This window comes from Branchiostoma floridae, chromosome 12, assembly GCF_000003815.2.
Source record: "Branchiostoma floridae strain S238N-H82 chromosome 12, Bfl_VNyyK, whole genome shotgun sequence".
NCBI lineage: Eukaryota > Metazoa > Chordata > Leptocardii > Amphioxiformes > Branchiostomatidae > Branchiostoma > Branchiostoma floridae.
This window is the reverse complement of record NC_049990.1, coordinates 20,071,100-20,091,565: the sequence shown is the minus strand read 5'-3', so window position 1 is coordinate 20,091,565 and position 20,466 is coordinate 20,071,100. Positions and strand designations below refer to the sequence as shown.

The 20,466-nt window shown below is 40.8% G+C and overlaps 4 protein-coding genes across 5 annotated transcripts; all 4 read left to right on the top strand.

Moving 5' to 3' along the window:
- Window positions 1-2,807: 2,807 nt before the first annotated feature.
- On the top strand, window positions 2,808-4,290 carry LOC118427168 (CD209 antigen-like protein A). The gene is made up of 3 exons (XM_035836806.1): window positions 2,808-2,825; window positions 3,091-3,187; window positions 3,790-4,290. The coding sequence occupies exons 1-3, from the start codon at window positions 2,808-2,810 to the stop codon at window positions 4,179-4,181; spliced, it is 507 nt and encodes a 168-aa protein (XP_035692699.1). The 3' UTR covers window positions 4,182-4,290.
- An 8,185-nt stretch (window positions 4,291-12,475) lies between these two features.
- LOC118427715 (C-type lectin domain family 10 member A-like) lies at window positions 12,476-15,565 on the top strand. Of its 2 annotated transcripts, none has more exons than XM_035837630.1 (4): window positions 12,476-12,879; window positions 13,600-13,677; window positions 14,317-14,413; window positions 14,644-15,565. In XM_035837630.1, exons 1-4 carry the CDS (start codon window positions 12,739-12,741, stop codon window positions 15,093-15,095), a joined length of 768 nt encoding a protein of 255 aa, XP_035693523.1. In that variant the 5' UTR covers window positions 12,476-12,738; the 3' UTR covers window positions 15,096-15,565. The 2 variants fall into 2 exon arrangements, with proteins under 2 accessions (XP_035693523.1, XP_035693522.1); XM_035837629.1 differs by having other exon boundaries at window positions 12,482-12,879; window positions 13,597-13,677.
- A 964-nt stretch (window positions 15,566-16,529) lies between these two features.
- LOC118427167 (collagen alpha-1(IV) chain-like) lies at window positions 16,530-18,956 on the top strand. Its single transcript, XM_035836805.1, has 3 exons — window positions 16,530-17,040; window positions 17,817-17,940; window positions 18,787-18,956. The coding sequence occupies exons 1-3, from the start codon at window positions 16,834-16,836 to the stop codon at window positions 18,954-18,956; spliced, it is 501 nt and encodes a 166-aa protein (XP_035692698.1). The 5' UTR covers window positions 16,530-16,833.
- A 157-nt stretch (window positions 18,957-19,113) lies between these two features.
- LOC118428156 (CD209 antigen-like protein A) lies at window positions 19,114-20,251 on the top strand. The gene is made up of 2 exons (XM_035838147.1): window positions 19,114-19,295; window positions 19,740-20,251. Exons 1-2 carry the CDS (start codon window positions 19,193-19,195, stop codon window positions 20,126-20,128), a joined length of 492 nt encoding a protein of 163 aa, XP_035694040.1. The 5' UTR covers window positions 19,114-19,192; the 3' UTR covers window positions 20,129-20,251.
- Window positions 20,252-20,466: the final 215 nt, after the last annotated feature.

Genomic DNA, 20,466 nt, shown 5'->3' with positions numbered 1-20,466 from the left:
CCTAAACAACAGGCAGGATATAGGATTATACACAAACCTTCAGATCTACACAGAACTAAAAGTAAAACTATACCTATTAACTTCCTTGAAGCGTCTGGATATTAAGGTCGTTGTACGGGTGTACATTGTAGAATTTCAACAATGTATATGGTTTATATGGGTTTGGTTCTTCTTGTCATGGAGTGCACCGGGCAAACAATACTCAATTGGCGGAGCCCGGAAGAGAAATGTGTCTGTAATCCAGTGGTGAACGTTGGAAGCCAGAATTGCAACTTTGACGGGGTATGTGAGCCATCTTTACTTCCTTGTGATCAAGTTCAACAATTACATGTAGAGGTTTCCACTACACCAGAACCTGCAAAAGTTTTAATTTTTGAGTCACAAATAGCTGATAGTAGACTGTACGACACGTATAGAAAATGCTAAAATATGAACTATCATAGCATTATTAAGTACAAGTAGTATTTCAAAGTACGGTAAGTCAAGCACGACATGGCTATTTAACCTAGCGTTACGGACTTTTGCAAAACATTTTCAAGGTCGTGAAACTTTGAGACTTTATTTGAAGGACGTGTTAACTTCTTTCTGTAGAATGATGGTGGTGTGAACGGGAAGTTTAGGGATAAACCAAGAATACTACTGAGGGAGTGTCTCTGCATGCTTTTTCCTTTTTTTACTATCAGACCCGTGAATTCATAGATTTTTTGGTCTCCATGCTCGTTTGAATTCTTGATTTCCGGGTACGCCAAGATAGCATGTGACGTATACGGAAAACATTGTCATACTGGCAAACTTTCCGTGAATTAATAGATTTTTTGGTCTCCACGCTCGTTTGAATTCTTGATTTCCGGGTACGCCAAGATAGCATGTGACGTATACGGAAAACATTTTCATATTGGCAAACTGCGTACCTGTACCTGCTACGCTGGGACACACAGTTTAAAGACAGCAAAAGGTTTTATCTTCACCCGGAAACAAGGGGCCTGATTCAAATTCTGGGAAAGACTTAGAAAATGGGCAATAGAGCTACGATCTGCGGCTCAACTTCCGCAAGGGAGTTTTTATCTGATAAAAGGTCCTTGATTTCCGGGATTTAACTTCCCTATGGTTTTGTGTACCCACCCCAATCCATAACCAATCGATGTCGTGTTTCTTGACAATTTGCAGCAACTCGCGGACATCCAGGCGATGCTGATCGCTCAACAGGTGCAGATCGCCCGGCTTGAAAACGATTTGGACCCTTCTGAGGTAACGTAACGTCTCTATTTTGTTAAAGCCCCCCCCCCCCCCCCCCCTTAAAGGCGCACTCTCAGTGCATTTGCGTCATGAGCTTGCGTCACTGCGGGGCTCGAAAGATACTCAACAAATTTCAGAGATAAAGAACGAATTTCCTTACCTTTTGTGTATTTTGTCGTCTTTTAAGTCATACTTTGACGTATTACGCAATATCTAAATTATAAAAAATTGGAGATAATAACAAAACAGTGACGCAGTGAACGAACCCCGCAGTGACGCAAGCTTGACGCAAGTGCAGTAAGAGTGCACCTTAAGTGTACGGAATCATTCAAGGGGCATTCCATTCCAGAAAGTGGTGGTGTTTTCCAATAGATAATGTGTCAATGAATACATAATCAGCCGAATTTTGTGGAATTTGCCTTGGGATGAATTGCGCGATGTGTGTTTTGTAAAACAATATGACACTCACTAAACCCATGCAGACCCTACCCGTGCATTCCCTATACGCATAGACAATTTGTTTATACAGTGGAAGCCGCTTAATTGCACACCCAATTTGCCAGCGAATTCCGTGCAATTATCCGGCCTGTGTGATAATGCGGAGTTGGTCATTTGGACCGCATCACCATGGTCGGAGGGGCCGAGAGGTGGTATGGGAGATAGTACAACGCACAGTTTATTTACGTGTTACAGTAGTGCTGTACCTGTTGTGCTCCGGACGTCATATACATGTCTTCACGAAACATCGTACTGCAATGCACTTGAAATCGAAACTAAAAGAAAGTTACTGTATACGTTATGTCGCTTCCTGATCATGAAACTAAAGCATTGCACCGCCGAAGGCGAGTGTTTTGTCCGTCTGTAGGCCCCAAGTCGCTGTGTCACGGTTTCCGACTGGCTGCCAAGAACATAAAACCACTGCATAAGTATTTCCCCGCGTCCCTAATTACAGTGATTAGACAATGGACAGACAGAGATCAGTTTTTATTGAGTATGTCACAGCAAGTTGTCTGCCAAATCGTAATGCGGGCTTTGACGACCTTTAGCGTCTCTTCATGGTGCCGACCCCACAATATCGCTTTCTTTTGATTCCAATAACAATTTCATACATGTTGTCAGTATAGCGACTTCACAAAGGCCGTTTTCGGCTTATTTGTACCGTGTCTTACGATTTTAAGCACGCATTTTTAGTCAATTTGTTGACGATGTTTGACAAATTTCCGTGCAATTATCCGGCGTCGGTGATTTTTTGTCGTGCAGATAAGCGAAGTCAATAACAATGGAGTGAATGGGAGACGGTTTGGGATTTTGGGATTCCGTGCAATTACCCGAAGTGTGCGTTTATCCGAGGTGCAATTAACTGGCTTCCACTGTAGTGCATAAATGAGGATCGCTAAGCACACCGAGAAGGCAAATTGCTCATAAGATAGCAAAGAACACATAACAAGACGAGATTTCTTAGCGATCCTGAAATTAGTTTTTTAACCTTACCTAAAAGTTTTGTACTGTATTCAGCCATAGGATTAATTCAATTAGAGGGTACCTGGGCCGGGAGTTTAGTAGAAGACTGAATGCTTTTGTGGCACTGGGTACTTTATCCTATAATGTGAAGTACTATGCATTTATTACTTCCTAAAATTAATATCTATCGGAAAATAACATTCCCGTGTGGAGTGGAATGCCCCTTAAAAAAAGGCATAAATTTAGCTATCTCTACACACACACACACACACACACACATACATACAAGAGTTGTTAGCCCTCTGTTATAAGATTCTGAAATCTGACATGTTGTTTGTTGCCTACCTTATGTATCATTACAATTGAGCCTGACAGTTAGGAACTATTTTGCAGATCAACCGTCTGTCTCATATTTTGGCTGAACAGAGGAACACCACAGACAGTCTGCGGGAGCGAGTTGCACAGCTTGAGGGGAGAATCAGGGACACAGGTATCATTTCTTTTGGCAGATACATGATTGTATGCACTCTCGTGTCTTACTGAAGGCATTGGTGGATGGAATACCAAAGATACGTTTTTTGACCGCACCTGAACTGTGAGCAGCGACACCTGTCCTGCAGTACAATGTGAACCAGTCAGAATTGCCCTGTTTTGGAGACAGTCACCAAAACATTGGTGAGAAGAAAGCAAAAAAATAGTCTCCTTGTTTACTAAAGATAATGTTGCAAAAGCTCTAACTTACTAATAGCCACCTTTGCAGACTTCTTGCAGCACTGGCTATTGTAGTTATTGGTGGTGGGGAGGGGGCTGATTTGGGCACCTACATATAAGTTCTCTAATGACTTCTAGCCAGCATGGAAACTTTCTGCATTCGAGAACAAAAAAAATGTTTAAAAACATGCCTGCATGCTATAAAAGCCTGTGAAGGACGTTGGGAAATTCTCACAAAATTATGGGGGAATGTCCAGTAGTTAGTGATCAGCTTTGTCATTATAAAAGACGTGTATGGTTTCAAATTGTACGATGAAGTGTTGGAAAGACTTAAACTGTGTTAAGAGCACGAATATTTACTTCTAATCTATTCCCCCACAGATTGCCCTGTTGGCTACCAGCGGTTCCAGAGGACCTGTTACCGCTTCTCCACTAACCAGAAACCCTACAACGAGTCACAGGCCACTTGTCACGGAGAAGGTGGTCGCCTAGCAACGGTGAAGAATAATGAGACCCAGAACTTCCTAGCCAATCACGTGAAGGCTACAACGAGAGCACACACCTGGATCGGGCTGAGTGATCAAGAGGCAGAGGGGCTGTGGGTTTGGGATGATGGTACTTTGCTGGTTGGTGATGGAATATGGGGGACAGGCGAACCAAATGGTCGCACAAGGGAAAACTGTGCTCACATCTCCCCCGGCTTCCATAACGGCCACTGGAATGATGTTGCATGCTCAATGTCTAACTACTACATCTGTGAAGTCCTTGCTTAGACAGATCCTTGTAAGAAGGGCTCCAGGATGACCAATGTCTTGATGTAACTGAGCCTCTTAATAATGTACGTATGTATTCCAGTAAACACAATAAACATATATCAGCTTAGCATGAAAGTTCATCTGTGTTGGTTAATGACATTGTGGAAAATACTAAACTTTACGTAACCAACACCAAGTTTGATTGGGACTTACCCCAAATATTCAGCCGACACCGTCAGCCTTGTTCACGGAATGGACCCGTCTGCTGTAGCTTCTGGACGTGACGTCAGGGACACATGACTGCAGCAGAGGGTCGTAAATGCCAGTCGTGTGTCCCTGACGTCACGTCCGGAAGCTACAGCAGACAAGTCCATTATTCCGTGAACAAGGCTGACGGAGTCGGCTGAAAATTTGGGGTAAGTCCCAATCAAACTTGCTGTTGGTTAGGTAAAGTTAAGTTTTTCCACATATATCAGCTTCTTTTTAAAGTAAAGCACTGGTAACGGTGTGATGTGCTTTTAACATGTATATATGTTCTTCACCAAAATACAGTGGAATTCGCTTATTTGGATAGCTCATTTGTCAGCGCATTTTATCCAATAGTCCGAAGTATCCAACAGTCCGAAGTTGGGCCACTTAGGCCCGAAGGGAGCCGGGAGGGGGGCGAATATAGGATTACTACTACGCAAGACACAAACACCACACACACGATACGGAACCTCATTTACAAAAGGCCCACAAAACTTTTTAATCAGACATTTGTTCATCTAGAACAGTAGTCTAAGCAGTAGTTAACCTACAGTACTGTTTTGAATGAATGGAACGTCAACTGTTTGAATCTATAACATCATAAAATATCCAGCAAAATATCGAACAGATTCCAGTTACAAGCTTTACATAATTATATGTTCCGATATTATACAATCTAATAAGATTTTTTAAGTCGGTGGCTAAATGAACATGTAGAAAAATACGCTTGACTCGCACTGCCGAGGGCATAACTAAATGAACCACACAAAAGACAAACACAGCTCCGCTTGTATCGGTCGGAAAAAAGTATGTTGATTTCGTAATTTTTAGCAAAATGACCGTACGTATTGGAGAGATAAACTCTTCACCTTCTTATTTACATCTTGTGTCCACAAATTACGCTGAAATTTCAAACTCGACGCCGTCTTTGCGGTGGAAGACGAAAAAATCACTTTCAAAACATTTAAAATGGCGTCGCAGCGTGGGTTGAGATATCCCACCATTCAATGCGGCTGATTGCGACATCACAGTTCATTGACCCTGTTGCGTTACGTGCGCTGCAAAAATCTACGTAGCGCAGCCGAAATCAGCTCAATAATGAGACAGTGGCTATGTAAAACACATTTTTTTGTAGGGTAAACCAAGTTTAGACATTGTCTGAAGGCGAAATATGAACTCAAAAGCGTGTTGACATCCACCCGTCATGCCTTGCGGCAACCTACCAAAATGGCGCCTGACCAAATGTTCGCGCGCTTCCACAGCGGTATCGGCAAGATTTTGGGTGGAATCTACCTTTCTTTCGGTTCTTTTCCTGATTTGATGCCTTCATACATACAGTTCTTCGTTAATTTTGGCCTCATTTTGTAAGTTCTAGCGTATATTTTCCCATTTTTATTCGATATAAGTTGACGTAATCCTATCCAAAAACCCGAAGTCTGAGATGGCCGGTTATCCAATTCTGCGATGTCTTAAACAATAGAATGAATGGCAAATGGTTTGGGATTTCGTAATTCTATACAATTACCCGAATTATCCAAATAGGCGTAATACGAATAATTGGAATCCACTGTAGTAACTCTCTCTCTCTCTCGAATCAGAGGTGTGTACATGTATTTTACAAAGATTTACACGTAGGTTTCATTCACTCGTAGGTACAGAAGTAGTAACTGTTGTATTTTCACTTTATAAAGCAGAAATTGCAAGCTAAGGTTGAGTCAATTTCTTCATATATTGTGCATAACACAAGCCCTGCATTGAAACTTTTCCTTTAACCACAACTAGTAACATTAATTCGAGACCAACTGCAGAAGAGTGTGAAAAATATGCTGTATCTAGAAACAGTTTCATGACCATTTAACCTTCTCTGTATTGAAAACCCCATAACTAATACAATATGTGTTACCTTATGGCTATCTTAGCATTCGTAAAGTTAAAGTACGGCTCTTTCTCTTGCTTGAAAAAATGGTCTCTAGGATTGGACACAAAATGCAAACCTCATAAACTCAAACCTTAGTCCCCGTCAATAAAGTAAGTTTATCATTTTTTTGGGTTGCCATGGCAACGGAATTATGACAGGCATATTTTTGCCAAAATTTGCCAATTTCGATTTAAACAAGGTTTTTTCGGTAAACTACACTTGTTTTCTTACAACAATTAAATTCTATGAATTTAAATGTAATTTTCATGATTTAAAATTTAAAATTTATGCTAATTTCATGACGTCATTGGTCAAAATCCAAGATGGCCGCCCTTTTAAGCTTAATGACGTCATAACGTCGTCATATTATATGGTAATGACACGGAATTTTTTTTTAAAGATTTATGTTTACATGTTTATCTATCTATGAAAGTTTGGTGGTCATACGATAAGTAGTTCAGGAGTTAGTATCAAAAGATTGTTTTAAAAACGGCACTTATTTGCTGGGGTCCGTTTGGTCACGGAAATTTTTCTTCAGATCAAAAATGTTCAAATGGCACTTCAAAGTTTACGCCTGGACCCCACTCGGCTGTTTGAGGGTTAAAAACGCTAGTGTAGAGGTCTTCCCAAGATTGTCTTGAACACCGAATGTTAAATATCCTAAATGTAATACAATTAAGATATTTAGGTGTTGAAGACAATCTTGAGAAGGCCACTAAAACAACGTTTTTTGAGGTGGCGGTATAATGACACCTGGTGGAGTTATGTGAATGTATGTTATTGGCTGCTTTGGGACTGAGGAGTACCTTGTGTGAAGATTTTAGACAAATCCATGGATCTGCAATTGTCAAAAACTACTGACTTCAAAAGTCCGCATATTGGTAGGACTATCACCCATGTAGATGAAAGACAATAGTTGTCCAGCTAGGGAAACCACAAACCAACCTTGACAATTGGGAAGCGAGGGGATCCAAATCGCATTATTACCCAAACAATAACGCTTGACTGGTCACCTGGCGCTGACACAACTTGAAATTAGGTACTATGCAAATGTTAGAGTCACGTCTGCCCATTGGCTAAAGCAGAAACTTGAACAAAATGCAATTAGTAGGATAGGGTTACACCAAATATAACCTCCTTTGTTACACGAACCTTTAGATCTACACAGAACTAAAACTGTACCCACTTACTTCCTTGAAGAGTCTTAATGTTAAGGTTGTTGTGCGGGTGTACATTGTAGAATTTCAACAATGTATCTGATTTATATTGGTTTGGTTCTTATTGCCATGGAGTGCACGGGACAACCACTCAATTTCTGCGATCCAGGGGTGAACGTTGGAAGCCAGGCTTGCACCTTCGAGGGGGTATGTCAGCCATCTTGATTTAATAGAGTTAGGTCGTCTTGGAAATTCTCTGTGATCAAGTTCAACCGTTACATGTATATAGGTTTTCACAACACCGTGAGAACCAGTAAAATTTATATTTTGTATCATTCGTAGTTGATCATGATTGCTGTACGACATTCACGTGTAGGAAACGCCAAACACGATGTTCGGTTGCTAAGGGCAACGGTCAACTGTAAGGAAGAGTGCCAGGTTACTGGAACTCCCGCGCGCTCTGTAACGTCCTCCAAAAGATCGTCATAGTTAGAAAAGTAGCCTCTTGCACGTGTCCCTGTCGCATATAAGCCACACTTTGTACCTTGTATAATTGTTGTGCAACAGAGTTATTATCATAAGCGAGGTTCGGACGATTGCCGCAGAATCGTCGACCGATCGATTTTCGCTAAATGTGACAGGGGAATTACATGACTTTAAACGTATACTGCAGGAAAAGTGATCATCACATTGTAACGAAATTTGGATATACATGGTAATGGCCTCGAGAAATAAAACCGTAAGTTCCGCTCGAGCATTAACACAAACACACGAGCGCGCGCTCTACCGCAAACATAACCTTCTTGACGAAGGTTTAAATGCGTGGGCACAGTATAGTCTTTCAACATTGTAGGAAATGAAATTTAAACAATGTGCAACAAGAATGGTATCCTCAAGTTATTGATTGTTAAAGTTTAATAGCGTTGATTGCACCATGGGTTGTTACTTCCTGGGAAGATTTGTTAGATCTTCTGTTAGATTCTGAAATGCGCCATGTTCTTTGTTGCCTACCTTATGTATCATTACAGTCGAACCTGACAGTTTGGAACTATTTTGCAGATCCATCGTCTGTCTCACTTTTTGGCTGAACTGAAGATCATCACAGATGGATTGGTGAAGCGAGTTGTACAGCTTGAAGAGAGGATCAAGGACACAGGTATCATTTTTAATATCATTTTTTCGGGGGGGGGGGTTGTTTTGCGATTTTTAACATAGGCTCCTTGCTAAGGTTTTCTAATGACTCCTACCCAGAGCGAAAACTCCATCTCCCAGCATTAGAGAGCGATAGCCCTTGTTGAAAATCGTAAATCGGCAAAGAAAAATATAAGTCGACACTGACTGCTATAAAGGCTATAATGATAGTATAAACAATTAAGCTGGATTGTTTGTGCTATGACATGGATAGAATTAAGGGGATATGTCCAGTACTCGTAATCAGGTTCAGGATATTATGAAAGACGTGTATGGTTTCAAATTGTAAGGTGAAGTGTTGCAAACTGTCTTTTATTTAATTTTAATCCCCCATATTTCCCCACAGATTGCCCGGTTGGCTACCAGCGGTTCCAGAGGACCTGTTACCGTTTCTCCACTGGACAAAAAACCATACAGAAAGGCACGGGACACATGTCACGGAGAGGGTGGTCGCCTAGCAACAGTGAAGGATCAGGAGACCCACAACTTCCTGGCCAATCACGTGAGAGCTACAACCAGAGCAGACACCTGGATTGGACTGACTGATGAAGCGACAGAGGGTTCGTGGGTTTGGGATGATGGTACTTTGCTGGTTGGTGATGCGATCTGGGGTCCATACGAACCAAATGGTGGCACAAGGGAAAACTGTGCCGACATCTACCCATCTAAGAACTACCGCTGGAATGATCATTCATGCCCAAGCTCTAACTACTACATCTGTGAGCTCATTGCTTAGACAGATCCTTGTTAGAAGGGCTCCAGGTGACTTACTACATCTGAGTCACTTGCCTAGACAGATCATTGTTAGAAGGGGGCCAAGTGACTTAAGGGGAAGATCTATGTCGTTATGTAAATGCATTTATGCTCTTATGTACCCATGTATGATTATATTATGAGCTTCTTTATAAAGTAAAGCACTGTTAACAGTATGATGTGTTTTTCACATGTAAAGATATGCTTCACCAAAATGGTAACTCTCTCTATCTCTAATCAGAGGTGTGTACATGTATTTCACAAAGATATATATATAATATGCATAAAGGTATCATTTACTCGTCTTTACTACATTTACATGTAGGTACAGACGTAGTACATGTTGTACTATCACTTTATAAAGCAGAAATTGCAAGCTAAGGTTGAGTCAGGTTTTTTTTCGATTGTACATCACACAAGCCCTGCATTAAAAATTTTCCTATATCCATTTAACAATTAACTATAGTAACAATAATTCGAGACCAACGGCAGAAGAGTGTGACTGTGTAAATAAGCTGTATTTAGAAATAGCCTCATGAACATTTAATTTCTCTCTCTTCTTAACCTCATAACCCATACAAATGTGGTACAAATAACATGCAGAAGATTAAAGAACAGCTATTCGTACTGCTGGAAAAATTGTCTCTGAGATAGGACACAAAATGCAAACCTCATAATCTCAAACCTTAGTCCCAGTTCAAGCAATTGTGAAGAAAGAATAGCCAGGGTTGGACAAGTCTACTAGTCGAATTTCCCCTAGCAAGTAAAAGTGCCGATTAGACAAGCGTATGTCCTACTGGTATACCCCATTTGCTTGATCGGACAAGTAAGATTTTTCCATGAAGGAGATTTTGATATGAATATACTTTTCACGGTCGTGGCAAAAACTCAATTGTGAACATACATAGAAGTAAATATACACTAGAAAGGCCGACATTTGCTTGAGAGCAAATACAGCATATTTCAGCCATCTCCCTCCCCATGCAACAATAGGCTATTTCAAAATCACCCATTTGAAAAATCACTTATACTAATGACGGTTTTACCCAAAAATGAGTCTTACAAAATTCCCCCGTTCAAGAATGGACTCCAGTGCACCCTATGTGAATTTGCACAATAGACCAGTCCAGAAATACTCCCACTGAAACCTTGGCCTTTTGAATAAGAAACCAAATCCAAAATTGAATTTAGCAAAAAAGGTCCCAGTGCATAAAAAGGACATATAATAGACCAGTCTAAAAACACTTCCACTAAAATTGAATTTTGAATCATCACCCGTTCAAAACTGAATTTGAAAAATCCCCCTTCTGTGTGCAAAAAATGGACTCTTCCATGTAAAGTAGAGCAGTCCAAAAATACATCCGCTAAAATAGGACTTTGACATAATCACTGAAGTCCAAAAAATGGATTTAAAAAAAAAGCCCCCTCTATGCAAGAATGGACTCTTCCAGAACACCCATGTAAAATTGCAAATTAGACCAGTCCAAAAATAACCCTACTGAAAGACTTTGACAAACTAGAAGTCACCAAAGTCCAAAATATGAATTTTGAAAAATCCCCCCTCCGTGCGAGAATAGACTCTTCCAGCACACATTCTGTAAAATTGCAAAATAGACCTGTCCAAAAATGCATCCACTGAAAGACTTCACCAGTCCAATGATGAATTTAAAAAAAATGAACCCCTCCGTGTAAGAATGGACTCTTCCAGATAACACCGGGCTCGCTGATTGGCTGCCCCCCCCCCTCTTTAGGATATAGATTCAGGCTAAGTGATTGGTTACCTATCTAATTAGATTAAATAGACATATATGCCAGTAGGTGCAATCTGCAGCTGGGGGTCAACGACCTTAAGGTCATTGACCCCTCTGGCTATTGGAAAATGACAAAAAAATCCCCAAATATATCATTTTGACGTAGTCTATGACAAAAATTATACATGTGTCATTTGAATAAATATCTAGTGCACCCTTTTACCAAAATTTAGGTCATTTGGTTTTAAAACCAGAGCACAAAAGTGTACTTTTTGGTCATAAAATGGCCAAATAATCGCACAATTGAACATTTTATTGTACCGTATGCCTCAAGTGTTATTGAATCCCTGTGCGCATATGTCTAGGGCACTCCTATACTAAATTTCAGGTCATCCGGTTCTAAAACCAAGGTACAGGAGCCAAAAGTGTCCTTTTTTGGTAAAAAATGACCAAAAAATCGCATAAATAAGTATTTCGTTATACTGTACACCAAAACTGATATTGAATCCATATGGGGGACTTATCAAGGCACATCTGTACCAAATTTCAGCTCATTCGGTTATAATACCAGGGTACAGGGGGCCCAAATATACAGTTTTGGTCTTAAGATGACCAAAAAAAAACTTAATAAATCATTTAAGAGACAGATATGGAAAAAATGAAAAAAAAAAACATCCGACGGTATTGGCCCACTCTACCCTTGTGCCAAATTTCAAGTCATTCGGTTGAGGAACAAGGGAGATACCGTGTTCTGAAGATTTGACAGGAGAAAGAAAGAAAGAAAGAAAGAAAGAAAGAAAGAAAGAAAGAAACATTACGAATACAACATATTTCACCATACCTTTGGTATGGCTGAAATATAATAAAGAAATGTCATCTCAATTTCGAGGAGGTTTTTATGTACTTGCCCAATGGGACAAGTGATTTTATCAAGCTTGTCCCACCTTGAGAGCAAAAAGACAGTTTTACAGAAATCACATCTGTCCATTCTGTCCTAAGGGATTTTGGGACTTCTTCACGAGTGTATTATCTGAAAGAAATTTGGTCTCAGCTGACGGTGTTATGTCGTGTCCAAACATGACTCACAGATAGTTATCAGCACTAATTACATCTATTGGCTGTTTTGGGACTGAGGAGTACCTTGTGTGGAGCTTTTAGACAACCCCCTGGATCTGCAATTGTAAATTGTCAAAAATTACTGATTTTTGAAAGTTCGCATTTGGGTACGTCTATTAAACAAGAGAGCACAAGTTATGTCTAGCTACTAGTTGGTAAAAACACAAAACAACCTCGATGTTGACAATTGGGAAGCGAGGGGATTCACAAACCCCAAACAATCACGTTTGACTGGTTACCTGACGCTGACGCAACTTGAAAATGTATGCAAATTTAGTGAACACGGTTGCCCATTGGCTGAAGCAGAAACTTGACCTACGCTACAGGCAAGGCACAAACATTCAGATCAACACGGAACTAAAACTGTGCCAACTAACTTCTTCCTTCAAGTTTCTGGATTCTAAGGCTGTTGTACGGGTGTGCAGTGTAGAATTTCAACAATGTATCTAATTTATATGGGCCTGGTACTTCTTGCCATGGAGTGCACGGGACAACCAACATTTGATTGCCGGAGCCCGGAAGAGAAATGTATCTGCAATCCGGTGGTGAACGTTGCAGGCCAGTCTTGTAACTTTGACGGGGTATGTCAGCCATCTTAGTAAGGTCGTCTTGCAAATCCTTGGCCTTGTGATCAAGTTGAATTATAGGTTTGCACAACACCCAAACCAGTAAAATGTATTTCTGTATTGTCTGTAGTAGACTTTACGATATTCCATGTATAGGAAATTACGCAAAAGTAAGAACTAGAAGTATTTCTAGTCGAGCATGACATCGCTATGGATCTATCACTTTGGATTTTGCAAAACAGTTTTAAGGACGTGCTTCCGTAGAATGTTGGTGACTTGATTTCCTGGGATAAACAAAGAATATCACTGAGGGAGGGGAACATGACTTTGTCTTGAAGACCTGTGAATTCATGGGCTTTCTAGCCTCCTTGCTTGTTTGAATTCTTAATTACCGGTTACGCCGATTATAGCAAGTGACGTATACAGAAAACATTGTCATATTGGCAATGGTCAAACTGCGTACCTCTCCGAACTTTTTCAACGCACCTCGTGCAATTTAGGTCTGTAGTGTTACAAACAAAATCAATCTTCTCCAAGCAGAGTTTACGTGTACGATTGGCCCCGGAGGGACTAGTAGTGCCCGCTATTTCTTTCTTCTACCTCCACCCATGCACAGACGAAAGAAATCGCGTTCACTACCTGAGTCCCCCGACCGTAACCTCTGCTTGGAGAATTTCAACTGAAGAAGACCCTACCCATAACTAATCCTTGTCGAATCTCTGGGTATTACAGCAGCTCGCGGACATCCAGGCGATGCTGATCGCTCAACAGGTACAGATCGCACGACTTCAGAACGACTCGGACACATCTGAGGTAACGTAACTAAGCTTAAGTGTATGGAATCCGTAAAAAACATGTCCCCTCATGGCAGGGCATTGTCTCTCTCTCTAAGGAACCCCTCCCTTGAACTGTTCCAGACTCTTCTAAATCTTGCAGTCTGTGGCCAGGTGGGGCCTAGATGTTTCTGCAGGTTGTCTCTCCACCTGGTGCAGGGCCTCCCCCTGCGTCTCCTCCATTCTCTGGTAGTCCACTCCGTGACCAGTAGCGTCCACCTATTGTCCTGTATCTCGCTACGTGCCCTGCTCAGCGGTGTGTAACAGCACTGCTGTGATGGTGTCTGTAACTCCTGTCTGGAGTCGGATCCAGGAGTATCTTTTTCTGTCACGTGTAAAAATGTAAGCATATAATAATGACGATCTGTAAATCACTTGGGCTATTATCTTTAAAAGCAGTTCCAAAAACCCGCTAGGGGGCTCAGCCTACACCACTTACTCTCTGCTTCAAGACCTATCTACCACTAAAAATCACAACCACAGCATGCCCTTGAGATTTAAAAAAACCTACGTTCCGCTACAGTACCAAACAAACTTTGTGTAGCCACTTCTAAAACTTCAAGTTGTCTACCCTATGCATCAATACAACTGAGCCTGACAGTTTGGGACTAATTTTCAGATCAGTCGCCTGTCTCATCTATTGGCCGAACAGAAGAACATCACAGACATTCTGAAGGAGAGAGTTGCTCAGCTTGAGGAGAGAATCAGGGACACAGGTATCATTTCTAAAACCTTGGGGGTGGGGGGAAGATACAAATATACACTCTCTTGTATGTTGCTGAAGGTTTGGGTGGATAGAATACTTAAGGTAGCAAAAGTTATTTATGTTTCAACAACTTAGCCTCCTTCACTGACTTAAAGCTGCACTGTTTTTTATTCTTGTGGTAAGCGCTGACTTGCGACTTTTAACATAGGCGCCCAACTAAAGTTCTCTTTTAACTTCTAGCAAGCATGGAAACCACGTCTTCCCTCATCACAGAATCTCAGCCCACAGACTCGTCCGGCACTTGCCCAGTTGGCTACCAGCGGTTCCAGAGGACCTGTTATCGCTTCTCCACTGATCAGAAACCGTACAGCGAGGCACGGGCCATTTGTCATGGAGATGGCGGTCACCTAGCAACAGTGAAGAATAATGAGACACACGACTTCCTGACCAATCACGTGAGAGCTACAACTAGAGACCACACCTGGATCGGGCTGAGTGATCAGGTGACAGAGGGGCTGTGGGTTTGGGATGATGGTACTTCACTGGTTGGTGATGGGATCTGGGGTACAGGCGAACCAAACGGTAGCACAGGGGAAAACTGTGCTCAGATCTACCCTGGACACCATAACTACCGCTGGAATGATAGTACATGCCCAAGCTCTTACTACTACATCTGTGAAGTCCTTGCTTAGACAGATGCTTGTAAGAAGGGGTCCAGGTGACTTAAGGGGAAGACCAATGTCTTGATGTAACTACGTTTATGCTTAGTCTTATGTACCCATGTATTCCAGTAAACACCACAAATAGACTTAATCAGCCTCTATTTAAACTAAAGAACTGTTAACAGTATGATGTGTTTTTAACATGTAAAGATGTGCTTCACCAAAATGGTAACTCTCTCTCTCTAATCAGAGGTGTGTACATGTATCTTATAAGGCACAGAGGTAGTACTTTATAAAGCAGCAATTACAAGCTAAGTTTGAGTCAGTTTCTTCATAGATAGTGTATCACACAAGCTCTGCATTGAAACTTTTCCTTTAACCTTAACAATAATTTGAGACCAATACACAGAAGAGTGTGAAAATATGCTGTATTGTAAACAGTTTCATGACCATTTAACCTTCTCTATGTTGAAAACCCCATAACCAATACAAAATGTAATACCAAATGGCTACGGTAACCTTTAATACTTGCAGAAAGTTAAAGAACAGCTCTTTCTACTGCTTGAAAGAATTGTCTTTGGAATAGGACACAAAATGCAAACGTCACAATCTCAAACGTTAGTCCCAGTTCAAACAATTGTAAAGAAAGAAGTCAGGGTTGGACAAGTCCACTGTACTAGTCCAATTTCCCAAGCAAATCAAAGTGCTGATCAAGCGCACGTCCTACCAGTATACCCCATTTGCCCGATTGGGCATGTAAGATTTTTCCATGAGGGAGATTTTGATGTACATGTACTTGTTACTTTTCACGGTCATGGCACCAAGCATAGCTAGGTCAACACAGAAAATTAAACCACATAATAAAAGAATTCCATAATTGTGAATATACATAGAAGTGAACATGCATACAAAAAGTCCTTTAGATTTTGAGCTGGTTTAATTTGGTAAAGCGTAATTTTTATGTACTTGCCCAATAGGACAAGTGAATTTTAGAAAACTTGTCCAAACCTAGGCTGAGAGCAAAGGGGCAGTCGTTTTACAGAAATCACACCTGTACATTCTGCTGTTGCTGTCCTAAAGAGCTACTTGTAGTAGCATGGTTGCAGCCCTATACAGCTATACCCATGTAGCTGTACCCACATTGTAATTGTACAAACTTTATACAGCCATGTATATTTCTCTTCAAATGCAGATTAGGGATTCACAAAATGGAAAATAATCTCTTACACGATAATCACCCCTTTATTTTTTATGCCTTTGGCTTTAGAGGCTTTATTCGTCCATTAGCAGAGATACAAACAATGTACAATGCTGATCTTCCTGGACATAAAATACACAAATGACAACGTTTGGAACAATACATTTCATTTTCCTACATGACACTGTCAAAATAAACAAATCTAGTCAAAACAATCTGTTGTATTACAACAGTGTAATAACTATGTTGTATTGCAATAGAACTGATCAATTGCTACTTATCATGATTATTATACTAAAACACAAAGACACAGTCTCCACAAACACTGACCTGAAAATATAACCAAGGAGTCATAAAATCCCAGTATCATTGATCCAATGATAAGAATTAACTGAGAGTCACAAAAAAAGAGGTCAAACTTTGACGAACACTGCCTCTGGCAGTAACCAAGCTGACTGCCAGTAACCTGTCTACCCTCTTAAATATCTTCCACTTCATAAATTCAGCAAACTTGCACAGTGAGTGTCTGAGCGCCGGCTATAGTACGAGCACTGGGCGTATTCCGAGAAAATGTTACCTACAAAGCATTCTGCACTTAAGTATGGGTGGCTCATGACCATTGGTTGCATAGCAGTCTGTATTCTGAGCATTGCTACAATGTTGACGCTGGTTTTGTTGATTATGGAAGTGAAAGACTTGAGATCAGAGATTGGGACAAAAATGCAGAATATGGAAGCAGTTCTGGGCAGCTATGAACAGCCTCCCATGGACGACAAGGTCAGTAAGGATACCGGTCTAATTCACGCAATTAGTGTATACACGTAATTTTAGTAGTAGGCTGGGACACCTATTACTGTATTATCTATTAAAGACAAGACAACAATGGGCACAAAAATGTGTGCTGCTGGTTTGGCAATTTTGTGAGTTTTTTTTTCATTCAAAAATTGGCATGATAACAAATCAATCTCAACGACCTTGTCATACACTGTAGGACAATAGATATGGCTTTAGTATGGGTAAGCCATATGATGGCCAGTAATTTGCAAATGGAAGTCCCACAAAGAACTAGACTAGTACAATAGTAAAAAAAGCAACTGTTGTGAACTCTATATTCAAATTTGTTTATACAGGGGGAAAATTATCTCAAGACATTATGTCCATAACTGAACGTTTATTGTAACAGAAACAGCAAAAATGCTCTCTAGCTCAAACAGCCCAAAGTGACAACCACACTCACTATCTCATACGTAGGTCTTAGTTCTTCCTTTCGAGCAGATTAAGAGTGTTTATAGACAATGAACTAGTGAAATTGAAAACTTAAAGGTAACTTTGACTCTAAATTTGTGGATATATACGACCTGAGCCAACTTGAAGATGGCTGTTAAGTCCTAACAGTTCCATGTATCACAAACGTAAGTCTAAGTTAGTCTAATTTAGAAACAAATCGGCCAAACAAGAGCCTTAATTTGTTGGTATATTATAACAGAAGGCCTGCTAGTCAACACATTTTTCACACCACAATAAACACCACGTTTCCTCCTCTTTATTGCTAGCCCCCCGAGGGCCCAGAACCTGGCACAAACACTGCCAAATACAGCGGGAAACAGAGTGGGGAGGGAAAGGTGAGCCACCTGAGGACCAAGAGATCCCCCAACAGCGTTACTCTACCTTTTGGAAGTAAGTTCTCACTCGAGGTTTCCAATAGCAAATAACTAATTCAATGAAAAAATGAAGGTATAGTTTTCCGTGTGTCTGTGTTTCCAGATGTTTGTGTCAGCATAAAACCTATAAATGGATTGTTATTATAGTTGGTATGTGGGTAGGTGTTGGGAAGACAAAGGTCAAGGTCCATTTTAGGGCCCCTGGTGTGTGATCTTGGTACTGCAGTAGAATTTCATTTTTCTGTATCTTTTGACCTGGACATGCTATGGTCTTGATTTTTAGGTGACGGTTAACTTGTGATGTAAGGAAGAAGCGATGTATGTTTGGGCCCCATTGCAGCTTGCTCTGTGACTGCAGGGCCATTTTTCTCAAACTCTTCCAAGGAGCATAACACAACATAGGAACAATGAATTTCCAGCATACTATTAGGTATCTTTGGCAGAGATGTACATAAAGAAGTGCAAATTTGAACTTAATTTGCATAATTAATGAGGGAAATCTACATTTAGTGTTTTCCATAATTGTAGGCTTCAAATACATTTAACATATGTAGTTTGTGGCAGGTGGAAGATTACCAGATACCAATTATGATAATAACTCCCTAATTTGTATGATAAACGTGAAACTGTCATATTTAATCCAAGTACATGCAGCGATGATAGGATTGTCATCATTGTGACCTGTGTAAGTTTAAGTTGAACATAACCAAGCATAGATTATGCAGATGTGAAAGTCAGTTGCATAATCAGAATATTTCATAGAGATATGTATATATCCAAACTCTTGTTATCTTAATTGCATTCTGTTACTGTGTTAACATGATGATAAAAGTAGCAAATCATAAATGCTATTTACTCTCAGGTTGCCTTCAAGGATCCCAGGGCCCACCTGGTGTTCCGGGGAGGGACGGACAACCAGGTTTACCTGGAAGAGACGGACAGCCAGGTGCACCAGGTGCATGTTGTTCATCCTGCACAGTCGGCACACCTGAAACACCAGGCCAGGTATATTATTCCATCACAGACATCTGAAACAATCTTGATCGGCTGGTTAAGAAATTTAAGTAAAGACACGTGAAGAGAAGAAGAAGAAGAGATGCATTGTACGCAATATGATATGTGAATTCCACCAACTTGTTTCATCTATAGGACCTTCAACTTTGACATATTAGCCACAATGCATGTCACAGTGCATCTGACCTTTCCGTGTATCGCATATTGCGTACCCTATGCACCATCACAATTGAACCTGATAGTTTGGAGCTATTATGCAGATCAGTCGCTTGTCACATCTATTGGCCGAACAGAAGAACATCACAGACAGTCTGAAGGAGAGAGTTGCACAACTTGAGGAGAGAAACAGAGACACAGGTATATGATCTTTTCTTGGCAGATACATAATGCACTCTCTTCTCTTGTGTGTTTAACCTAAGGCAAGGATGGATAAAATAATAAAGACTGCAAAAGTTGGTTATCTGTTAACAACTGAGCCACGTTTGCGGCACTGGCTTGTACCCTTTTGAGGGGGGGGGGGTACTGATTAATGGGCACCGGGCTAAAGTTCCAGCGCAAAAACTGTCGGCATTAGACAGCCCAGTTGAAAATCGCAAACTTGTAGGCTCTTGCATTAAAAAAATATAGGCTATATAAAAATTTAAATTGTATGGACAAAATTGGGGGGGGGGAGTGTCCACAGTACTAGTGATCAGGTTGGTCATTATGAAAGACATGTGTATGGTTTCAAATTGTAAGGTAAAGTTTTGGAAACAAATTAATTCTCATCTCACACCCCACACTCATCTCACACCCCAACAGCTTGTCCGGTTGGCTACCAGCGGTTCCAGAGGACCTGCTATCGTTTCTCCACTGATCAGAAACCGTACAGCGAGGCACGGGCCATTTGTCATGGAGAGGGTGGTCGCCTAGCAACAGTGAAGGATCAGGAGACACACGACTTCCTGACCAATCACGTGAGAGCTACAACTAGAGCAAACACCTGGATCGGGCTGAGTGATCAAGAGGCAGAGGGGCTGTGGGTTTGGGATGATGGTACTTCACTGGTTGGTGATGGGATATGGGCGACTGACGAACCAAACGGTGGCACAAGGGAAAACTGTGCTCACATCAAGCCTACTAGGGACTACCGCTGGAATGATGGTCCATGCCCAAGCTCTATCTACTACATCTGTGAGTTCATTGCTTAGACAGATAAGAAGGGCTCCATGTGACTCAAAGTCAAGGGGAAGACCAATGTCTTTGTAACTGCGTTTATGCTCTTATGTACCCATGTATTCCAGTAAACACCATAAATATATCAATCATTATATAAAATCAGCTTCTTTTTAAAGTAAAGCACTAGTAACAGTATGATGTGGTTTTAGTAAAGATGTGCTTCACCAAAATGGTAACTCAGTAATCAGAGGTGTGTCATTACATGTTGTACTATCACTTTTATTTTATAAAGCAGCAATTGCTAAGGTTGAGTCAGTTTCTTCATAGATAGTGTATCACACAAGCTCTGCATTGAAACTTTTCCTTTAAC